Source organism: Odocoileus virginianus, chromosome 19 (assembly GCF_023699985.2).
Source record: "Odocoileus virginianus isolate 20LAN1187 ecotype Illinois chromosome 19, Ovbor_1.2, whole genome shotgun sequence".
Taxonomy (NCBI): Eukaryota; Metazoa; Chordata; class Mammalia; order Artiodactyla; family Cervidae; genus Odocoileus; species Odocoileus virginianus.
The window spans coordinates 18,074,799-18,091,699 of record NC_069692.1 but is presented as its reverse complement, the minus strand read 5'-3'; the positions used below and the strand labels follow the sequence as shown (position 1 = coordinate 18,091,699).

Genomic DNA, 16,901 nt, shown 5'->3' with positions numbered 1-16,901 from the left:
CGTACCTTAAAAATCTAGAGATGGTCATGTCAAAGAGAATGTGGAATGATACAAACACCAAGTTCAAATGAAGGACATATTTATACTAGCCTATCTTGAAGAGAAGCAAGTGCTCAATACACATTTCTTGTGCCCTGACTCTGAGCAGACCCCTCTAAGAGGTATATGAAGTTAAACCACACGTGGATACTGCTCTTGAGGAGTTTGCAATCCATTTGCTATAATGGTGAGACATGGCAGAATACAGTAAGTTCTAGAAGCATAAACTTCCCAGGGGAAATACAGATGATGTGTATTCATCTATGTGGATGGAAGAGACACTCAGAGAAACATTATGAAGTGGTTTCTGAGCAAGGCCTTTTGTGACACATGGACTTGTTCCCTGAGTTCACTTACTTGTTTTGCTTCTTCTAAAAGTGAAAGAAACAGGCAGAAGGGAAAGGAAAGGAAGGAGCAAGGGACGGAGGGGAGGAGGGATAGAAAAAGAAGAAATCAGGAAAACTGAAGGTTGATTAGCATGGTGTTTTTGAGGAGCAACAGCGAAGGGAAGGCTGAAAAGGTCAGGGCATGGTGGGCTGGTTAGACGGGGAAGGACCACAGATGGGACACATTGGGGAGACAGGGCAGTGGCTGAGGAAGAGGCACGCAAGTCCTCGGCAGGGCAGTGGTGGGACAGATATGGAGATGACATAACTCAGATGTTGTTTTTAAACTTGTTTATGATGGGCAAGTCCTCAAAATAATACGGCACATTCACTGATGGTAACAAGTATGGAATTCCTTCTCTGTAAAAGCTGTCCGCTCTCTAGTGATGGTCGTTTTCAGTTGTAGCGCATAGCCCTGGGACTTCGGTAAACATGTGCATGTGTTAATCCTTGATCTATTTCCAGTTGGCTCCAGCAGTGACCTCATGCCTGAGGACTGAAAAAGTCTGAGAATCTGTATTTGTGGTAAGTGGCACAAACAGACACAGAAGAGAACAACAAACAAGGTACTTTCACTGAAAACTAAATCCTCTTTTAAAGAAATCACCGACAAGGAAAAATTCTGAACACAGAGTCCACGTCTTATTCATATACCAAAATGACTTTGTAAAGGCAGCTGTTTAGAACTCAGAATCAATTTGCCATAAAACCAATATAATAAATGGTTCCTAACTAATCCCACAAAAAGCACATTTAATCTAATACCAAAGAGGCTATTTGCACTTATCAGAAAAAAATGAATATTGCTTCAATACTTCAACACAATACAAAACAAAACTATTTATGAAATAATTGCTTAAAAATGATTTTCTGAGAGATAAAATTGGTTGTTCTTCCTCTCTCTGCTCAAGAGCTATTTACAAGTCATTTCCTGTGGGCAAAGGACTGTACTGAAAATTGAGAGAGGTACATAGCTGGTCCCCGCCTTTGATGAGTTCACAACAGAACTGCTGGAGGACGGGGAGGCGCAACACGGCGCCCACCAGACAGGATGTGTGCAACGGATGCTGGTGGCAGTCACCAGCGTTCGTGTCTGCAAAGAGAGAAGGACAATGGACAAGCAGAGACAGAAAGAAGGTGGTGAGTTATTCTGAGGTAACTGGGAAAAATGCAAAGCTGCAGCTTTGGGAAGAGAGCTAAGGAAAAACAGTCTTCCTCAGGTGGAGGGGGCAGCTTGTGGAGATTCGAGCAATGAAGGGAGAGCAGGAGGCAGGGGAAGAGGCGACGGTGTGGGACAGTAAGTCAGGCTGTGACCAGCAGCAAAGAGGAAGGTGGGGACGTCTCCAGGGGGACAGAGTGGCCTCGGTCACTTGAAAGAGGGGAAGACAGTATGTAAGTCTGGTGGCTGCAAACCTGTGATACAAACATGACCCACATTATCACCTTAACGGGGCTTTAGAGAACAGAGGTACTCACACGGCCTCATCCTAAGTACCATGTGCACAACAGCAGCTCACTACACACAACTGAACGAGGAACTCATGAATGCGTGTGAGGTCAGGGCCATCTCACCAACCCAGTGTGAGCTCCACCCTCCTAATAACAAGAGGACAACTATCACACATGTAATACCAAGCACTGAGCCAGGCTTTATGTACACATGTTACCCCTGATCTTCACAACCACCTGAAAGGTAGATATTATCACCAACTTGGAAATAAGGAAACTAGATGGTTCCAGATGGTAATAACCACAGTTAAGGTTATGAGCAGAGCAACAGAACTGCGATTCAAACCCAGGTCAGCTTCACTCCAAAACCATCACTCCTGTACCTCCAGACTGTTACCCTGGTGGTGAAATGTTTTAAGTGCTTCCCGTGGTCTTAAAGATTGGGCCTGAGGTTTTAGGTATGCATTTCCTTGCCTTCTGTCTTTCCTACTTAATTTGATTCCCCTTGAGGGCCTGTGACTTACTGTTATAGTGCTCACGCTACCTGTCACAAATTTAAGTGCTCAATGAATAAGGGATAAATAAAAATCTTTATTTAGATCAGTATTTCTCAAATTCAGAGTCATTTTATACTCACAGGCTTCACCAGATGTAAAACAATCACACTAAAGACTTTTTTTTCCTGCACTAACTTCAGAGTGACAACATTCCAGTTTCTGAAAAACCTGCTTCTCCATTGTTTAATCCACACGCTTAAACTTTACTACATAAATTACATAAGTGATTTTTACCCTGGCAGGCCCTCCAGAAAGCACCCTTGTTTTGTGGCGGTCTTAATAGTCTCATCACATCTGTATGGGCGATCCCCATCTTTGCTGACGGCTTTAATCACTACCTACAGGCTGGCACTTCCAAATTTAGCTCCGGCTGGTGGCAATGGCTGCTCTGTGTGCAAACATGGTTTTCCTTTCTCCCTGGGGGCAGGGCAAGATTAAATCCCATCTTCCTTTACAGTTAAGCAGGGCTTCCCTGGTAGCTCAGTTGGTAAAGAATCTGCCTGCAATGTGGGAGACCTGGGTTCAATCCCTGGGTTGGGAAGATCTCCTGGAGGAGGGCATGGCAACCCACTCCAGTATTCTGGCCTGGAGAATCCCCATGGATGGAGGAGCCTGGTGGGCTACAGTCCACGGGGTCACAAAGAGTCGCGACTAAGCACAGCACAGGGGAGCAGCGCAGAGCTCTAAGCACAAGCCCCGCCGGTGGGGCGGGGAGAGGACATTTCCACTTCCAGGTCAGGCTCCTAAGCACCGTCCTGGGCAGCCTTCCCCACTTTTCTCCCTCTTTGCTGGAACAGGCGAGGATAAATGGCCCTGGGGTCAGCCAGCCACCTGAGGGAGTGCACGGAGCAGAGCGCCCCGCCTTCCACCCACATCACACTGTCACCAAAGCCAGAAACACCCCCTCCGGTGGAACACTGCAGGACGGACAGGAGCACAGGACAGAGGAGTGATGAGAGACAGCAGACAGCTCAGAAATCTCAGGCTTTGCAGGGCTGGAGAAAACAACTGCCTCTAGGCCTCTGCGGTTAAAGGGGAAGACTGAAACAGGCTCTGAATAACAAAGGCCCAGTCAACTGTCTCAGCTGTAAAATGGGACCCAGATGAAGGGTGAAGCCTTCAGCTTGGATGGCCTTTTTATCAAGTTGAATAAAAGTGGTACGGAGACCCTCCAGTGTTCGCAGCATGCTATTCATAATAGCCAAGAGGAGGGAGCAATACAAGTGTCCATGGGTGAATAAATGGATGAAGAATACACACACTCATACAATGAAATATTATTTAGCCTAAGATAAAGGAAATCAAGGGCTTCCCTTGGGGCTCAGCTGGTAAAGAATCCGCCTGCAATAGGGGAAACCTGGGTTCGATCCCTGGGTTAGGAAGATGCCCTGCAGAAGGGAAAGGCTACCCACTCCAGTATTCTGGCCTGGAGAATTCCATGAACTGTATAGTCCATGGGGTCACAAAGAGTTGGACACAACTGAGCGACTTTCACTTCACTTTAGTCCAAAGGAAATCTTGCCATATAACACAATATGGATGAACCTTGAGGGCATTATGCTAATCAACTTCACAAAAGACAAATGTGGAACCATCTTACCCTGGAGATCTGGTTCCCAAGCCTGGCTAGTCAGTGAGAATGCAGGTGGGTGTTAATAATACAGACTCCCAGGTCCCACCTCTGAGATTCTGACTGAGGACAGGTATGGGCTAGAGGACTGAAAATTAGCTCTGTGCAGACTGATGCCAAGGCTCTTCTACGGCTGTTGGAATCACAGTGTACAACAAATGGTTACTTGTCTGTCTTGCTGCAAGGCTGTGAGCATCTTGAGAACAAAAGCCTTGTCTTTTCCTTCTCCTGGTATTAGTAGCAATCAGAGACCATGACGCTTCTGAGGGTTCAAGACATGCTTACTGAGCACAACAATAAACTGTCATCTTGTTGTTTTTAAATTTCAGACTGTACTTCTACCCAGGTATGTGAGTATAATTTAGTAGCAGCAAATATATAATGGCAATGTCAAATTTTTTCCTAAAATGTGTCCTCAGCCAATAGTGAGGGCACCTTCTATTATTTAAGAATCAGATACTCTGCCCTTGAGGAGATGCTATCCTAGTTAAGATTGAAAAGAACCTGGAAAATACATGAAACATTATCTTTCTCAAGTAATTATTTCGTTGAGCATTCTACAGACTTAAAGATCATCACCATATAAAGCACTCTCAAATGACTTCACACAGCCGTGTGGCACTGTACTGCCATTTGCAGGTGCAGAGACTGACTGGCACCATTTCACAAGGTAAAGTACAGTACTGACACCCCTTTTATCTCATACTGCATCCTTTTCTTCGTAGCCTCCTCTTCCACTTCATTTAGCAGCCAGGACAAAATGTAAGATGTTAAACTCCCCAACTTTAACATTTTCAGATTTAAGTAACGTAAGCGGAGCACAATAAAACTACTGGTCTTTTCAACCACATATGGATTCAATAAGACTGATATTTTGGTTACTGACACTGTAAGTTACCTCTTTAGTAGACATCCTGAGGGCTTCAGCATTTTTTTTTTTTTTCTATTCTGACTGCCTCTAACAAGCTTTTATTGGAGAAGGCAATGGCACCCCACTCCAGTACTCTTGCCTGGAAAATCCCATGGACGGAGGAGCCTGGTGGGCTGCAGTCCATGGGGTCGCGAAGAGTCCGACACGACAGAGCGACTTCACTTTCACTTTTCACTTTCATGCATTGGAGAAGGAAATGGCAACCCACTCCAGTGTTCTTGCCTGGAGAATCCCAGGGACGGGGGAGCCTGGTGGGCTGCCGTCTATGGGGTCGCACAGAGTTGGACACGACTGAAGCGACTTAGCAGCAGCAACAAGCTTTTATACTGAAAAATCACACTGACTGGTTCTCTCCCAGCCCCTTGTACATATGAATAGTGCGTGAACGGCTTATGATACACCTTTGCAGGTATCTGCCCACGACATGGAAAAACAGTTTGTAGAATTGGCACAGTTACATGAAACAATTAAGAATGTGATTCTTATTTTTTAGAACTCTTCACCTCTGTGCAGTGTATATAAAGTCAGTCACACACACACACACACACACACACACACACACACATTTCTGAGATTCCCTGCAGCCTTGGCAGCCAGCTAGACATTCTGATTCTGAGGTTCACATTAATACCCTTAACAGAGATTAAAATTCAAATAGAAGTTCCTTCACAAGTCAATCAGACTTTAGTCACTTGATATGTGAGAGAGACGACAGAGAAAAAACAAAAGCAGATCCATCCGAGTTCCCAAAAAGGATGTAGCAAAGTATCAAATATCTCAAAGAACATCTTTGGGCCCAGAGAATGGGCCCAAAAATTTGGATGATGGTGGCTCAGTGAGGACTCCTACACTAGGGGACAAAAACCAGAGGATGAAAAGTCTTTGAGCTGGAGAGGGAAGAGTAGTAAGGTGTTTCAAGAGCAAAATTCAGAGTATCCTTATTTTATTTTAGTTGAATACATGATTAAGTACTTCCTTTTCATACTTATCTCATCTCACCTGCTTACTGATGAACAACTTGACATGCTTTATGTCTCTAGAGACATTTTTTGAAAAGGTCCACATTTGGCAATTAACTGTATACGTTCCATCAGGAGGATTAACGGGCTTCTAATGAGGGAGTGAACTTAAGGCTCTGAAAACCTCTGGCCAAAAATTTAGATGAGCTACTGTTGGAGGGTGATCCGACTTTTTCATAAGTCATTGAGTGCCCCAGAGTCAGTGCTATGACGCTAAGAAGGAACTTGAAGAGTGTTTTCCTTTGTTCCTACCACCAAGGACATGATGGGTGGACAGTGGTGACTGAGGGTACACTTAACTACCAGCCCAAGAGCGAAGCCAACATGTGGCACACTCTTACACTTTTCTGTTGGGTGATAGTAACAGCTATTACAGTGATGTCAAAGTAAAAGTTGAAAAAAAAAAAAAAACCTACCAGGACAACTTGAATGCAGGAAGAAAGATCATATAATTGGTGGTAACTATGATCTGGGGAAGAGAAGGCAATGGCACCCCACTCCAGTACTCTTGCCTGGAGAATCCCATGGATGGAGGAGCTGCAGGGAATCCCTGGTAGGCTACAGACTATGGGGTTGCTAAGAGTTGGACATGACTGAGTGACTTCACTGTCACTTTTCACTTTCATGCATTGGAGAAGGAAATGGCAACCCACTCCAGTGTTCTTGCCTGGAGAATCCCAGGGACAGGGGGAGCCTGGTGGGCTGCCGTCTATGGGGTCGCACAGAGTTGGCCATGACTGAAGCGACTTAGCAGCAGCAGCATGATCTGGGGAGAAATTGTAAGAACTTCTACAAAATACAGAGTTTGACCAAGAGTTTACAACTGACTAGGTACTTGTGACTAAGTAATGTCTTTTAAAACCCTGCCATTCTTTTTGTCCATCTCTTTGAAATCCTCTGCGTTCAAGACTTTTCTCATAAAGAGCCACCTCCTATTTAGATCTATACAAAAAAGATAACCTGGATAACCACGATGGTGTGATCACTCACCTAGAGCCAGACATCCTGGAGTGCAAAGTCAAATGGGCCTTAGGAAGCATCACTATGAATAAAGCTAGTAGAGATGACAGAATTCCAGCTGTTATTTCAAACCCTAAAAGATGAAGCTGTGAAAGTGCTGAACTTAATATACCAGCAAATTTGGAAAACCCAACAGTGGCCACAGGACTTGAAAAAGTCAGTTTTTATTCCAATCCCAAAGAAGGGCAATGCCAAAGAATGTTCAAACTACTGCACAATTGCACTCATTTCACATGCTAGCAAGGTAACACTCAAAATCCTTCAGGCTAGGCTTAAACAGTACATGAACCGAGAACTTCCAGATGTATAAGCTGGATTTAGAAAAGGCAGAGGAACCAGAGATCAAATTCCAACATCCACTGAATCACAGAAAAAACAAGAGAATTCCAGAAAAACATCTACTTCTGCTTCATTGACTACACTAAAGCCTTTGACTCTGTGGATCACAACAAACTGTGAAAAATTCTGAAAGAGATGGGAATATCAGACCACCTTACCTGCCTCCTGAGAGACCAGTATGCAGGTCAAGAGCAACAGTTTGAACCAGACATGGAATGACAGACTTGTTCAAAACTGGGAAAGGAATACAGCAAGGTTATATATTGTCACCCTGCTTATTTAACTTATTTACAGAATATATCATGTGAAATGCCAGGCTGGACGAAGCACAAATCAGGACTGGAATCAAGATTGCCAGGAGAAATATCAATAACCTCAAATATACAGATGACACCAGCTTTATGGTAGAAAACAAAGAGGAACTAAAGAGTTCTTGATGAAGGTGAAAGAGGAGAGTAAAAAAGCTCACTTAAAACTCAGCAGTCAAAAAACTAAGATAATGGCATCTGGTCCCATCACTTCATGGCAAATAGATGGAAACAATGGAAACAGTAACAGACTATTTTCTTGGGCTCCATAATCACTGCGGACGGTGACTGCAGCCATGAAATTAAAAGATGCTTGCTCCTTGGAAGAAAAACTATGACAAACCTAGACAGTGTATTAAAAAGCAGAGACATTACTTTGCCAAAATAAACTTTGGTCCATATAGTCAAAACTATGGTCTTTCCAGTAGTCATATACAGATGTGAGAGCTGGACCATAAAGAAAGCTGAGTGCCTAAGAATTGATGCTTTTGAACTGTGATATTGGAGAACATTCTTGAGAATCCCTTGGACAGCAAGGAAATCAAACCAGTCAATCCTAAAGGAATTCAGTCCTGAATATTCATTGGAAGGACTGATGCTGAAGCTGAAGCTCCAATATTTGGGCCACCTGATGTGAAGAGCCGACTCATTGAAAAAGACTGATGCTAGGAAAGATTAAAGGCAGGAGGAGAAGTGGATGACAGCAGATGAGATGGTTGAATGGCATCAGTGACTCAATGGACATGTGTTTGAGCAAACTGTGGAAGATGGTGAAAGACAGGGAAACTTGGCATGCTATAGTCCATGGGGTCACAAAGAGTTGGACACAACTGAACAACTGAACAAGAACCTATTTAGACTGATTCACCAGGCTACTCTGGCTGCCTGTCTAAGCTATTGTTTCCCAGCACCAACAAATCTACTAGTACTTACAACGGATGCATGACTTGTTCTTTGGTGTATTTCTTAAGTGATTCTTTTGTCCTCATTAGCCTGGACAGGCTAAGCACTGGAATGCCCACCAAGCACATAACTCTACCATCCCTTCTACAGAAACGGCCATACATAGACAACTGGCTGGACCAGATACTGACCCAATAGTAGTCAAACAATAAACTGCTTAACTAGCAATAAACTGGCCACAGGCCTCTGAGCTGGTTTTGCGCCAAGCTTCTAATAGGGATGATAATGTCTACCTGAGCCTCTCTTGAGGTTTGTTTGAAATAGACACAAGAGGGAGAGCAGAACTACTAAAGAGAGGTGGAAAAGCCTAAAAAATGCACAAATGCATAAACAAATCAAAGACAGAGGAAGTAGACCTTAGATAAATAAGAGCAGCAGATAAGAGACACAGAAAACCAAAAACCCTGAAAGCGAGCTAAGAGAGAGAATACTACGAACTTCAACCTCCATGTAACGGACATTAGAAACCAGCAAAGCTCATGGAGAGCCCATACTGGAATAGGAAGATCAGTGGAGACTGAATGAAAAGGGGGAGAGGGCAGTGGGTTCCTCAAGATGGAGGAACACAGATAAAAACCATCCTCACAAAAAGGGAGCCCCACAGAGTGGGGAAATACTGGGAACAAGGTTTCAGACCTCATCAAAGCACGGACTCCGAGGGAATAGACAGAGGACCTTGAAAGTTCCTGGAACCAGAGGAGGCAGGCCTGGAGCAGATGGAGGTGACTTGTAAGGGACAGGAGTCCCTTGGAGTCTTGAAGGAGACAAGCCGTAGATATTAAAGATCCTACAACACAAGTGAGAAACAAAATCAGAAGACACACCAACCTACACACATCACCCCCTCTTAAACCTTAGGAAAGAACTCTATTAAGTAAAATGGACTGAGCTGAGATTACTCTGAACTAAAAACTAGTACACCATCCAAACCTCTGACTACCACCTTAATAGAATAACTACTACTAATGATTCAGGAAAAGATAAGACATTTTAAAATGAATTGCAGTAATATTTATATAAGATGTAATATTTATATAAGACTACCACAAGAATCAAAATACCTTAGCTGATAAAGCCCCATCCCACCATTCCGTTAAAAAATCCACAGAACAGAAGAAATCTGCATGTAATATCCTCACTTGAACATTCTTAAACAAACATTTGTACATATGAAAAATCATTCCAAATCAGAAATCAAAAACTCAGAACAGAAAAATATAAAAAAGAGGAAGATGAATATCCAGAGATGACTCAGGGAAGAAAATGGGTGAAGAGAGAGAGACAGTAATTTTAGAAATGAACATTTAAATCTAGGGTGCCAGAGAGAGGACAGACAGGAATGAAAGTATAAAAAAGCGTGCTAAGGGGAGGAATTAAAATGCCAAGGCAATAAAAATGAAATACAAAAGAGCTAAAAAGTCTAAGAAAAATATTGGTTGCTATAGAATCTAGGCAAAAAAGACCTAACACACATAATTAGGATTTCTGAAAAATAAAAAACAAAACAAAGTATAGAATATGTGAAACTATAATTCAAGAAAAATTTCCAAAAAGAAATGAAGTCTTTTACATTTCAAAGAGCTCACCAACATCTAAAAAAAAAAATGACCAAGAATAATCAACTGAGATATAGCCTAGTAAAAGTATTATGCTTAAACCACAATGACAAAAAGTCCTTCTGGGCCTTCAATTGCCTACAAAGTAAAGGATATCAGAATGGCACTCGACCTGTCAATACAACATGCAAAGCAAGACTATAGGAAAGAAAGTGTAAGGCTACATCTTTATAACCAGTCATGTTGTTTTTCAAGTATAAAACCTATAAAAAAATAGTTTTAAATATGCACGAAGTCAGTACAGAACTCAGGAACTCTTCCCAAGGAATCTGTTTGAGGAGAGCTTCATTCAACCAAGAGATGATGGTGCTACTCTGGCAAAAGGACTGATGGTGAGTCTTCAATATATTTAATTTTAGGTCTAAGAAAAAAACGAAGGCATAAAAGAAGAGTATATCTATATATACAAGTGTTATTTATCCCAACAAAGTATAAAGAATATAACCATTTTTTAACAGTATAGAGAAGAGAGAAAAGGGAAAGTAGAACATGCTCAGGGGTTATCACATGGGTAATGAAGTACAGTCAAAGGATATTATTTAAAGCTCCCAAGGGAAGACAAAGGGGATGCAGGGATTATAAAAAGTATTAATAGGTAAGTCCTAGAATAGGTGTTGTCAACTACAGGTGGTGTCAAACTACAGCCAGCAGGTCAAATCTAGGTCTCCATTTATTTTTATAAGTAAAACTTCACTGGAAAACAGCTATACCTATTCATATACATACTGTCTACAGCTTCTTTATTCTGTATACAATATACACATATTGATGCAGTCATATTGTCTGCATTAGCAAAGGTGAGTAAGAGAGACAAAAGAGATACTATATAGCGCACAAAAGCCTAAAATAGTTATCATCTGGACCTTTACACTAAAAATTTGCCAACTCCTAATGTATAACAAAAATACAAACCTTCCTAAATGTCAAACAAATAAAAAAAGAGAAACATAGCCAAGTTTTTTAAAAAATGACATCAAGAATATTGCCAATACCAATAAATGTAAATGTACTTAACTCATATATTAAAAGATTTTCAGGTTACTTGTAAAACAAAGCAAAACACAATAAAATGAAACTAACTTTATGGTGTATACAAGAGAACAAATTACAATCAAAATGCTAAACATGAAGAAGCAAAGATATATTCAGTTCAGTTCAGTTCACTTCAGTTGCTCAGCTGTGTCCGACTCTTTGCGACTCCATGAATAATAGCATGCCAGGCCTCCCTGTCCATCACCAACTCCCGGAGTTTACTCAAACTCATGCCCATCGAGTCGGTGATGCCATCCAGCCATCTCATTCTCGGTCGTCCCCTTCTCCTCCTGCCCGCAATCCCTCCCAGCATTAGGGTCTTTTCCAATGAGTCAACTCATCACATGAGGTGGCCAGAGTATTGGAGTTTCAGCTTCAGCATCAGTCCTTCATTAAGCAAATGTAAATAATATGAAATCAAGAGTTGTGATCTTGATATGAGGCAAGGCAAAATTTAGACCACACAGCATTAACACGGAGTGCAAAGCTAAAGCAACTACCTTGATAAACCAGAATGCTATTCAGTTTCTGATGTGAGAAATGCAAAGAGAAAACAAGAGACATACAGTTATGGCAAGAGACTTTAACAAACCACTTTCAGCCTAAGACACATCAAACAGACAAAAGATTAAGTAAAGATATAGAAGATCTTACAAGGTGCAGTTTAAATGTGTGTTTATGTGTATTACATCCTGATAATAAAGAATACAACTTCTCAAGCATAGATGGGCCAGTCATGAAAACTGTTCTAGCGTCAGGCCACAGAGAAAAAAGCCTCATGAAGCTCCTTAAAGTAGAAATAATACAAACAGCACTCTGACCAGAATGCAATGAAACCAGAAATTAATAGCACCATCAAAAAACAAGTAATTTTCCAAAGGTCCTTCTACGTGGAGGTTAAAAAACTGTTTAAAACAAATCTTGAGAGAAAAGGGATGTATAAACTAAAATTGCAGAATTTCTTAAAAAATATGAGAGAGATGATAATAAGAACACCACATATAATAATGCTCACTAAAGCAGTGCCAAAGTGCATTTATTTATGACAGGTTTTGCATAAGAAGAGGGGAGATGCGCATGTGCACAGATTCATGTTTTTGCTTCTTTTTGCAAAAAAAAAAAAAAAAAAGAAAAGAAAAGAAAGGATAAATCAGAAACCAGTGCAAAAGGTTTATGTAAGAGACAGGAGAAAATAGAATAGAAGAGGTAGGGATATGAGCATAACCTCTTTGATATAAAAGTTTTGTTTTTGACTACATCTCAAGGCATGTGGGATCTCAGTTCCCTGACCAGGGATTGAATCCATTCCTCATGCAATGGAAGTGCCAAGTTCTAGCCACTGGACCACCAGGGAGTTCCCTGATATAATAGTTTCGATTTTTGAAATATATTTTACAAATTCAGAAAACAAAATTAAACCAAAAAGAATGAAGGAGGCAAACTCTAAAAGTGAATGCAAACATAGGTTTAAAAACACATTTCCTAACTGTTTATCAAATCAGCAATGTGACCACACAAAAAAAAGAACTCAACTAACTTTTGAACATGTACCCTGATCACATATAACCATAGTAGAATATATTCTAAATTCAAAAAGACCACAAAGAAGGCCTAAATATTACTTACTTTCTTTGTGGTTGGTGTTATCGACAATGGCGTTGGTGTAGTAATTCTGAAACTAGTTTGGAGACCACTGAGTTCATAAACACAAGGTGCCCCGTGAACACCTTTATATACAAATGAAATAAAATAATTTTGGACAGTTGTAAGTGTCTTCTTGCCCTAACCTTGATGATATTGGCTAGAAAACTCTTTTAAAAAAGTACATAAATGGTTGTATAACAATCTGAATGGGTTGTATTTTTTTAAATTTGTATATTACATTTTATTGTGGTAAAAAATGCAAATCATAAAATTCACCATCTTAACCATTTCTAAAGGTACATTCAATAGTGTTAAATACATTCACACTGTTGTGTGACAAGTCTTTGGAATTTTATCTTGCAAAATTGAAAATGAATTACAAAACCATTTTCCATAGTAGCTACACCATTCTATAATATATTACATATTTCCATAATCCACAAGGGTTCCAATTGCTCCCCACCCTCACTAACAGTCCTTTTCTGTGTTTTTTACAATTGCCATCTGAACATTTGTACAGTGATATTTCATTGTGTTTGACTTGCATTTCCCTAATGATCAATGATGCTGAGCATTTTTCATGTGCTTGCTGGCCATGTATATATCATCTTTGGATAAATGTGTATTCAAGTCCTTTGTCCAGTTTTTAACTTGATTGGTTTGTGCTGCTGAGTTGTAGGAATTCTTTATATATTCTGGTTATTAACTCCTTTTCAGATTTGCAAATATTTTCTCCAGCTCAACGTGCTAACTTTTCACTCTGTTGCATCCTTTCATACTCAGAAGTTTAAAATTTTGATGCAATCCAAGTAAATAAATAAGTCAATCTATCATCTTGCTAATTTGCTTTGTCTCATGTATTTTTGGTTCCCTTTTTCTTCTCCCCCTGTCTTCTTTTAAATTATTTATGTCGTCATTTCATCTCTACAACTCACTCATTAGTTTTAGTTTTTATCTCTTTTATTTTCTAGTGGTTGCTCTAGTGTTTATATCTTTAATGATTGTGGTCCACCCTTCAGTAATACCACACCACTCCATGTATGGTGTAAGGCTGGCACAGCTGGTCTGAGCACTGGCACTGCAGTTACGATCTTTGCCCTCAGCGCACCACAGACTTCCAGTTCTTTTGCTGTTGAATTACTGCAGTTATTACGCTGCTTACCGTGGAGGCTGTGGAGCAAACCTGGAAGATTATTCTCTGAGTTTCTGCTCTGCTTTCAGCTTCCAGGAGTCACTGCACATTTGCACCAGAGGGGTCTCTTTCCTCACTTCCTCACTGGGGATGAGCCACTTCCCCAGCGGCAGACTGCTACTGCTCGTTACTGGTGTTAGACTTATTTGGAGGCCAGCTGCTTCCCGGTCTCCGGGTCTTTGGCAGGCGCTGGTACCTGCTCTCGGAGGGGACAGGCGGGACAGTGGTAAGGCCTCCTGTCTGTCCCACTGCGGCAGCTCAACCCTGCCATATATCTGTGATGCTTCTCGAGCAGAAGGGGTCTTTCTCTCCTTTCCCAGTGGTCAGACCTCCCTGCTGTGTACTAGGTGAGAATCCTCCGAGTGGTACACACCTGCTTTGTACTGGGTAAGAATCCTGGACCCGAGAGATCTGCCTGCCCTCCCCTTAAGGAGAAGATGGTTTATGCTTCTGCCCTTCTCCCCAAAGCAGCATCTTTTTTGCCCGGTTCCTGTGAGAGCGAAGGAAGGAAGATTCTCTAAACTCCTCCCGAGGCAGAAGGGGTTTTTGCTTCTAGCCCTCCTCCAGGAGCCCCGGCGATGAGAGGGTTTGTTGCCCCGGCCTCAGTGACTTAAACGCTTTGGTTTATATGAGAGGTGTGCCTGGGCAAGCAGCAGGGCTCCGTGCCTAGTCCCCGGCAACAAGCAGGCCTGCTGAGCGATGAGCAGAGGGGAGGGTCTCTGCAGTCTCTGCCCCGTTCGGTTTTTCCTGGGAGCATCTGTGGAGTGCTGTGGAGAAGCGCTTACACGTGAGAACTCCCCGTGGCTTGGGGTCCAGAGTGATTCTAAACTGATACGCTATCCCATACTTGGACTTCAGGAAATTTAAAATTTTGTAGCTATTGCTTCTTATTTGCTTCCATGGCCGCCACCAGTTTCTCTCCTCCTCTGTCAAAGGTGATCAGTCTGTGTGCCTCAGCTCTCCTAGGAGGGGCTTACCCCATTTCGGAATTGAGTTTCCAGGATTTCCTTGTAAATCAGCTCTCAGGTATGGTTGGAAAGTCACTAGTTTTGTGGGCTATCTAGATTTTTCTTGTTAAGAGCAGAGTGGTACAGCTTTCCATATGCCAAGTGGAAGAAGAACTTAGGCTTATGTTTTGTATGTCTCTGCAAAAATAATTTTATTGCGTTTTATAAAAATATTGCTCTGTGATAGACTGAAAAATAAACAATAAAACGAGCCCGTCACCACAAATAGTGTGAAAAGCACTGTTCCGGTGCATGAAGTAGTTCTGCTTATGACAAGACTGTCCAATCTGTGGGGGCACTATTGAGTTACAAGAACTTAAAATATACTTACGAGGTAGCACAAAAAGTTCATGCTAATTCACACTTAGCAGAGGGTAAGGCAGTAGGAGTGGTTAATAAAACACTTTCTCTTCCACAGATTTTTTTCCTGTGGCCTATCCTAGAGCACTGCTAATTTTCTCCCTCTGTAAAACAGCTTCATAGCACTTGTTCCAATTTTCCCTGATGGTAAGGGTTAATTGGGGCTTCCCAGGTGGCTCAGATGGTAAAGAATCTGCCTGCTATGCAGGAAACCTGGGTTCAAACCCTGGGTCGGGAAGACCCCCTAGAAAAGGGAATGGCAACCCACTCCAGTATTCTTGCCTGGAGAATTCCGTGGACAGAGAAGCCTGGCAGTCTACAGGGATCTTTCAAAATGTGCCAGATTGCCTCTGGAAAAGGCATATCAAAACAAACCACAGATTCCATCAACCAGCAAACATGCTGACTAAAGAGAGGCATAATGAGAAGAGAAAGGAGCCTTGAAGACGCTTAGTAAACTCTATCTCGAATTTCGCATAATTCTTCTACAGCATCTCTTATAGCAACTTCAGTACGGACTTATCCCTTTGCTGCTCCTCCACCTTTCCCAACAAGACAGTGAGCACCTCGAGGACGGTGTTGTGGTCATCTCTGTGCTTCTCAGTGTCTAGCCCAGCGCCTGTCAAACGGCAGGCTCGGAATGATCATTCATTGAATGAAGCGAATAGATCTGATAACGGTTCTGCCTAGCTTTTTCCTGAATCTTTGTTTTCTGGGCATGTCTTTCTCTTGCCGCCCTTCCCCTTTCCTTCTTTGTGAGTCTATATGAATCGGTTTCACAGAATCCCTACCCACCAGTGTCTGTCTGGCTCCCAAGTACCCGCTACTGTTTGAAAACTGTGCCGCCGGCCCTCTCTGCCTGGTCAGCTGGCTTCACATCTCTAATAGGGCTGAGATGGTTTTGGCTCTGTTCTTTGCTTGGATGACCTGGCAGCCTGCTTGATGGTCAGCCTTTGTAGCCAGATGTGTTTCTTACAACCACCTCAGGGCCTGGGCAAATGGATTCCTATCTGAACCGGCCTATTTTCCTCCTCATTGGTCACGTGCAGTCAGGGGCTTACATACCTCAACCTCTGAGCCTCCTTGAGTCATAGTAGGTATTTCATCTTATGCTAATATACATTATTAGTTTTCCATACGCTGTGATAAATCTTCCATTTGGATATATAAGGAGAATGCCATCAAAAGCAGAAATTACAGTTTCTTCTCCCCTTTTTGAACCTTTCAAAATTCCTAACATAGCACTGTGCCCAGAGCAGACAGAGACACAATTATTGAAAGAGAGAATGAGTTGAATGCTGCATTGAAAGTACTTCATAGGTTCCCTCCAAGAATTAAGTCAATTTACATTTATAGTGGTCCCTTTTTTTTGTCAACAGCTCGTCTTTACTTCTTCACATATCTCCATG

At 42.0% G+C, this 16,901-nt stretch overlaps 1 protein-coding gene and 1 long non-coding RNA gene across 12 annotated transcripts in view; one reads left to right on the top strand and one right to left on the bottom strand.

Moving 5' to 3' along the window:
• Positions 1 to 16,901, bottom strand: part of MCM9 (minichromosome maintenance 9 homologous recombination repair factor) — an 88,107-nt gene that overhangs the window by 18,375 nt on the left and 52,831 nt on the right. The window contains exon 9 of one of the 11 annotated variants that reach the window (XM_070449906.1): positions 9,278 to 9,428. The exons of 9 other annotated variants lie outside the window; for them this stretch is intronic. In XM_070449906.1, coding sequence (XP_070306007.1) covers positions 9,278 to 9,428 — 151 coding nt within the window. Of the gene's footprint in view, positions 1 to 9,277; positions 9,429 to 11,322; positions 11,677 to 16,901 lie in introns of those variants that run through there. One more of the 11 variants, XM_070449908.1, reaches the window with a different exon arrangement.
• Positions 1,302 to 16,901, top strand: part of LOC139029690 (uncharacterized) — a 31,529-nt gene continuing 15,929 nt past the window's right edge. The window contains exon 1 of the long non-coding RNA XR_011481888.1: positions 1,302 to 1,565. This is a non-coding gene — a long non-coding RNA (uncharacterized lncRNA). The remainder of the gene's footprint in view (positions 1,566 to 16,901) is intronic.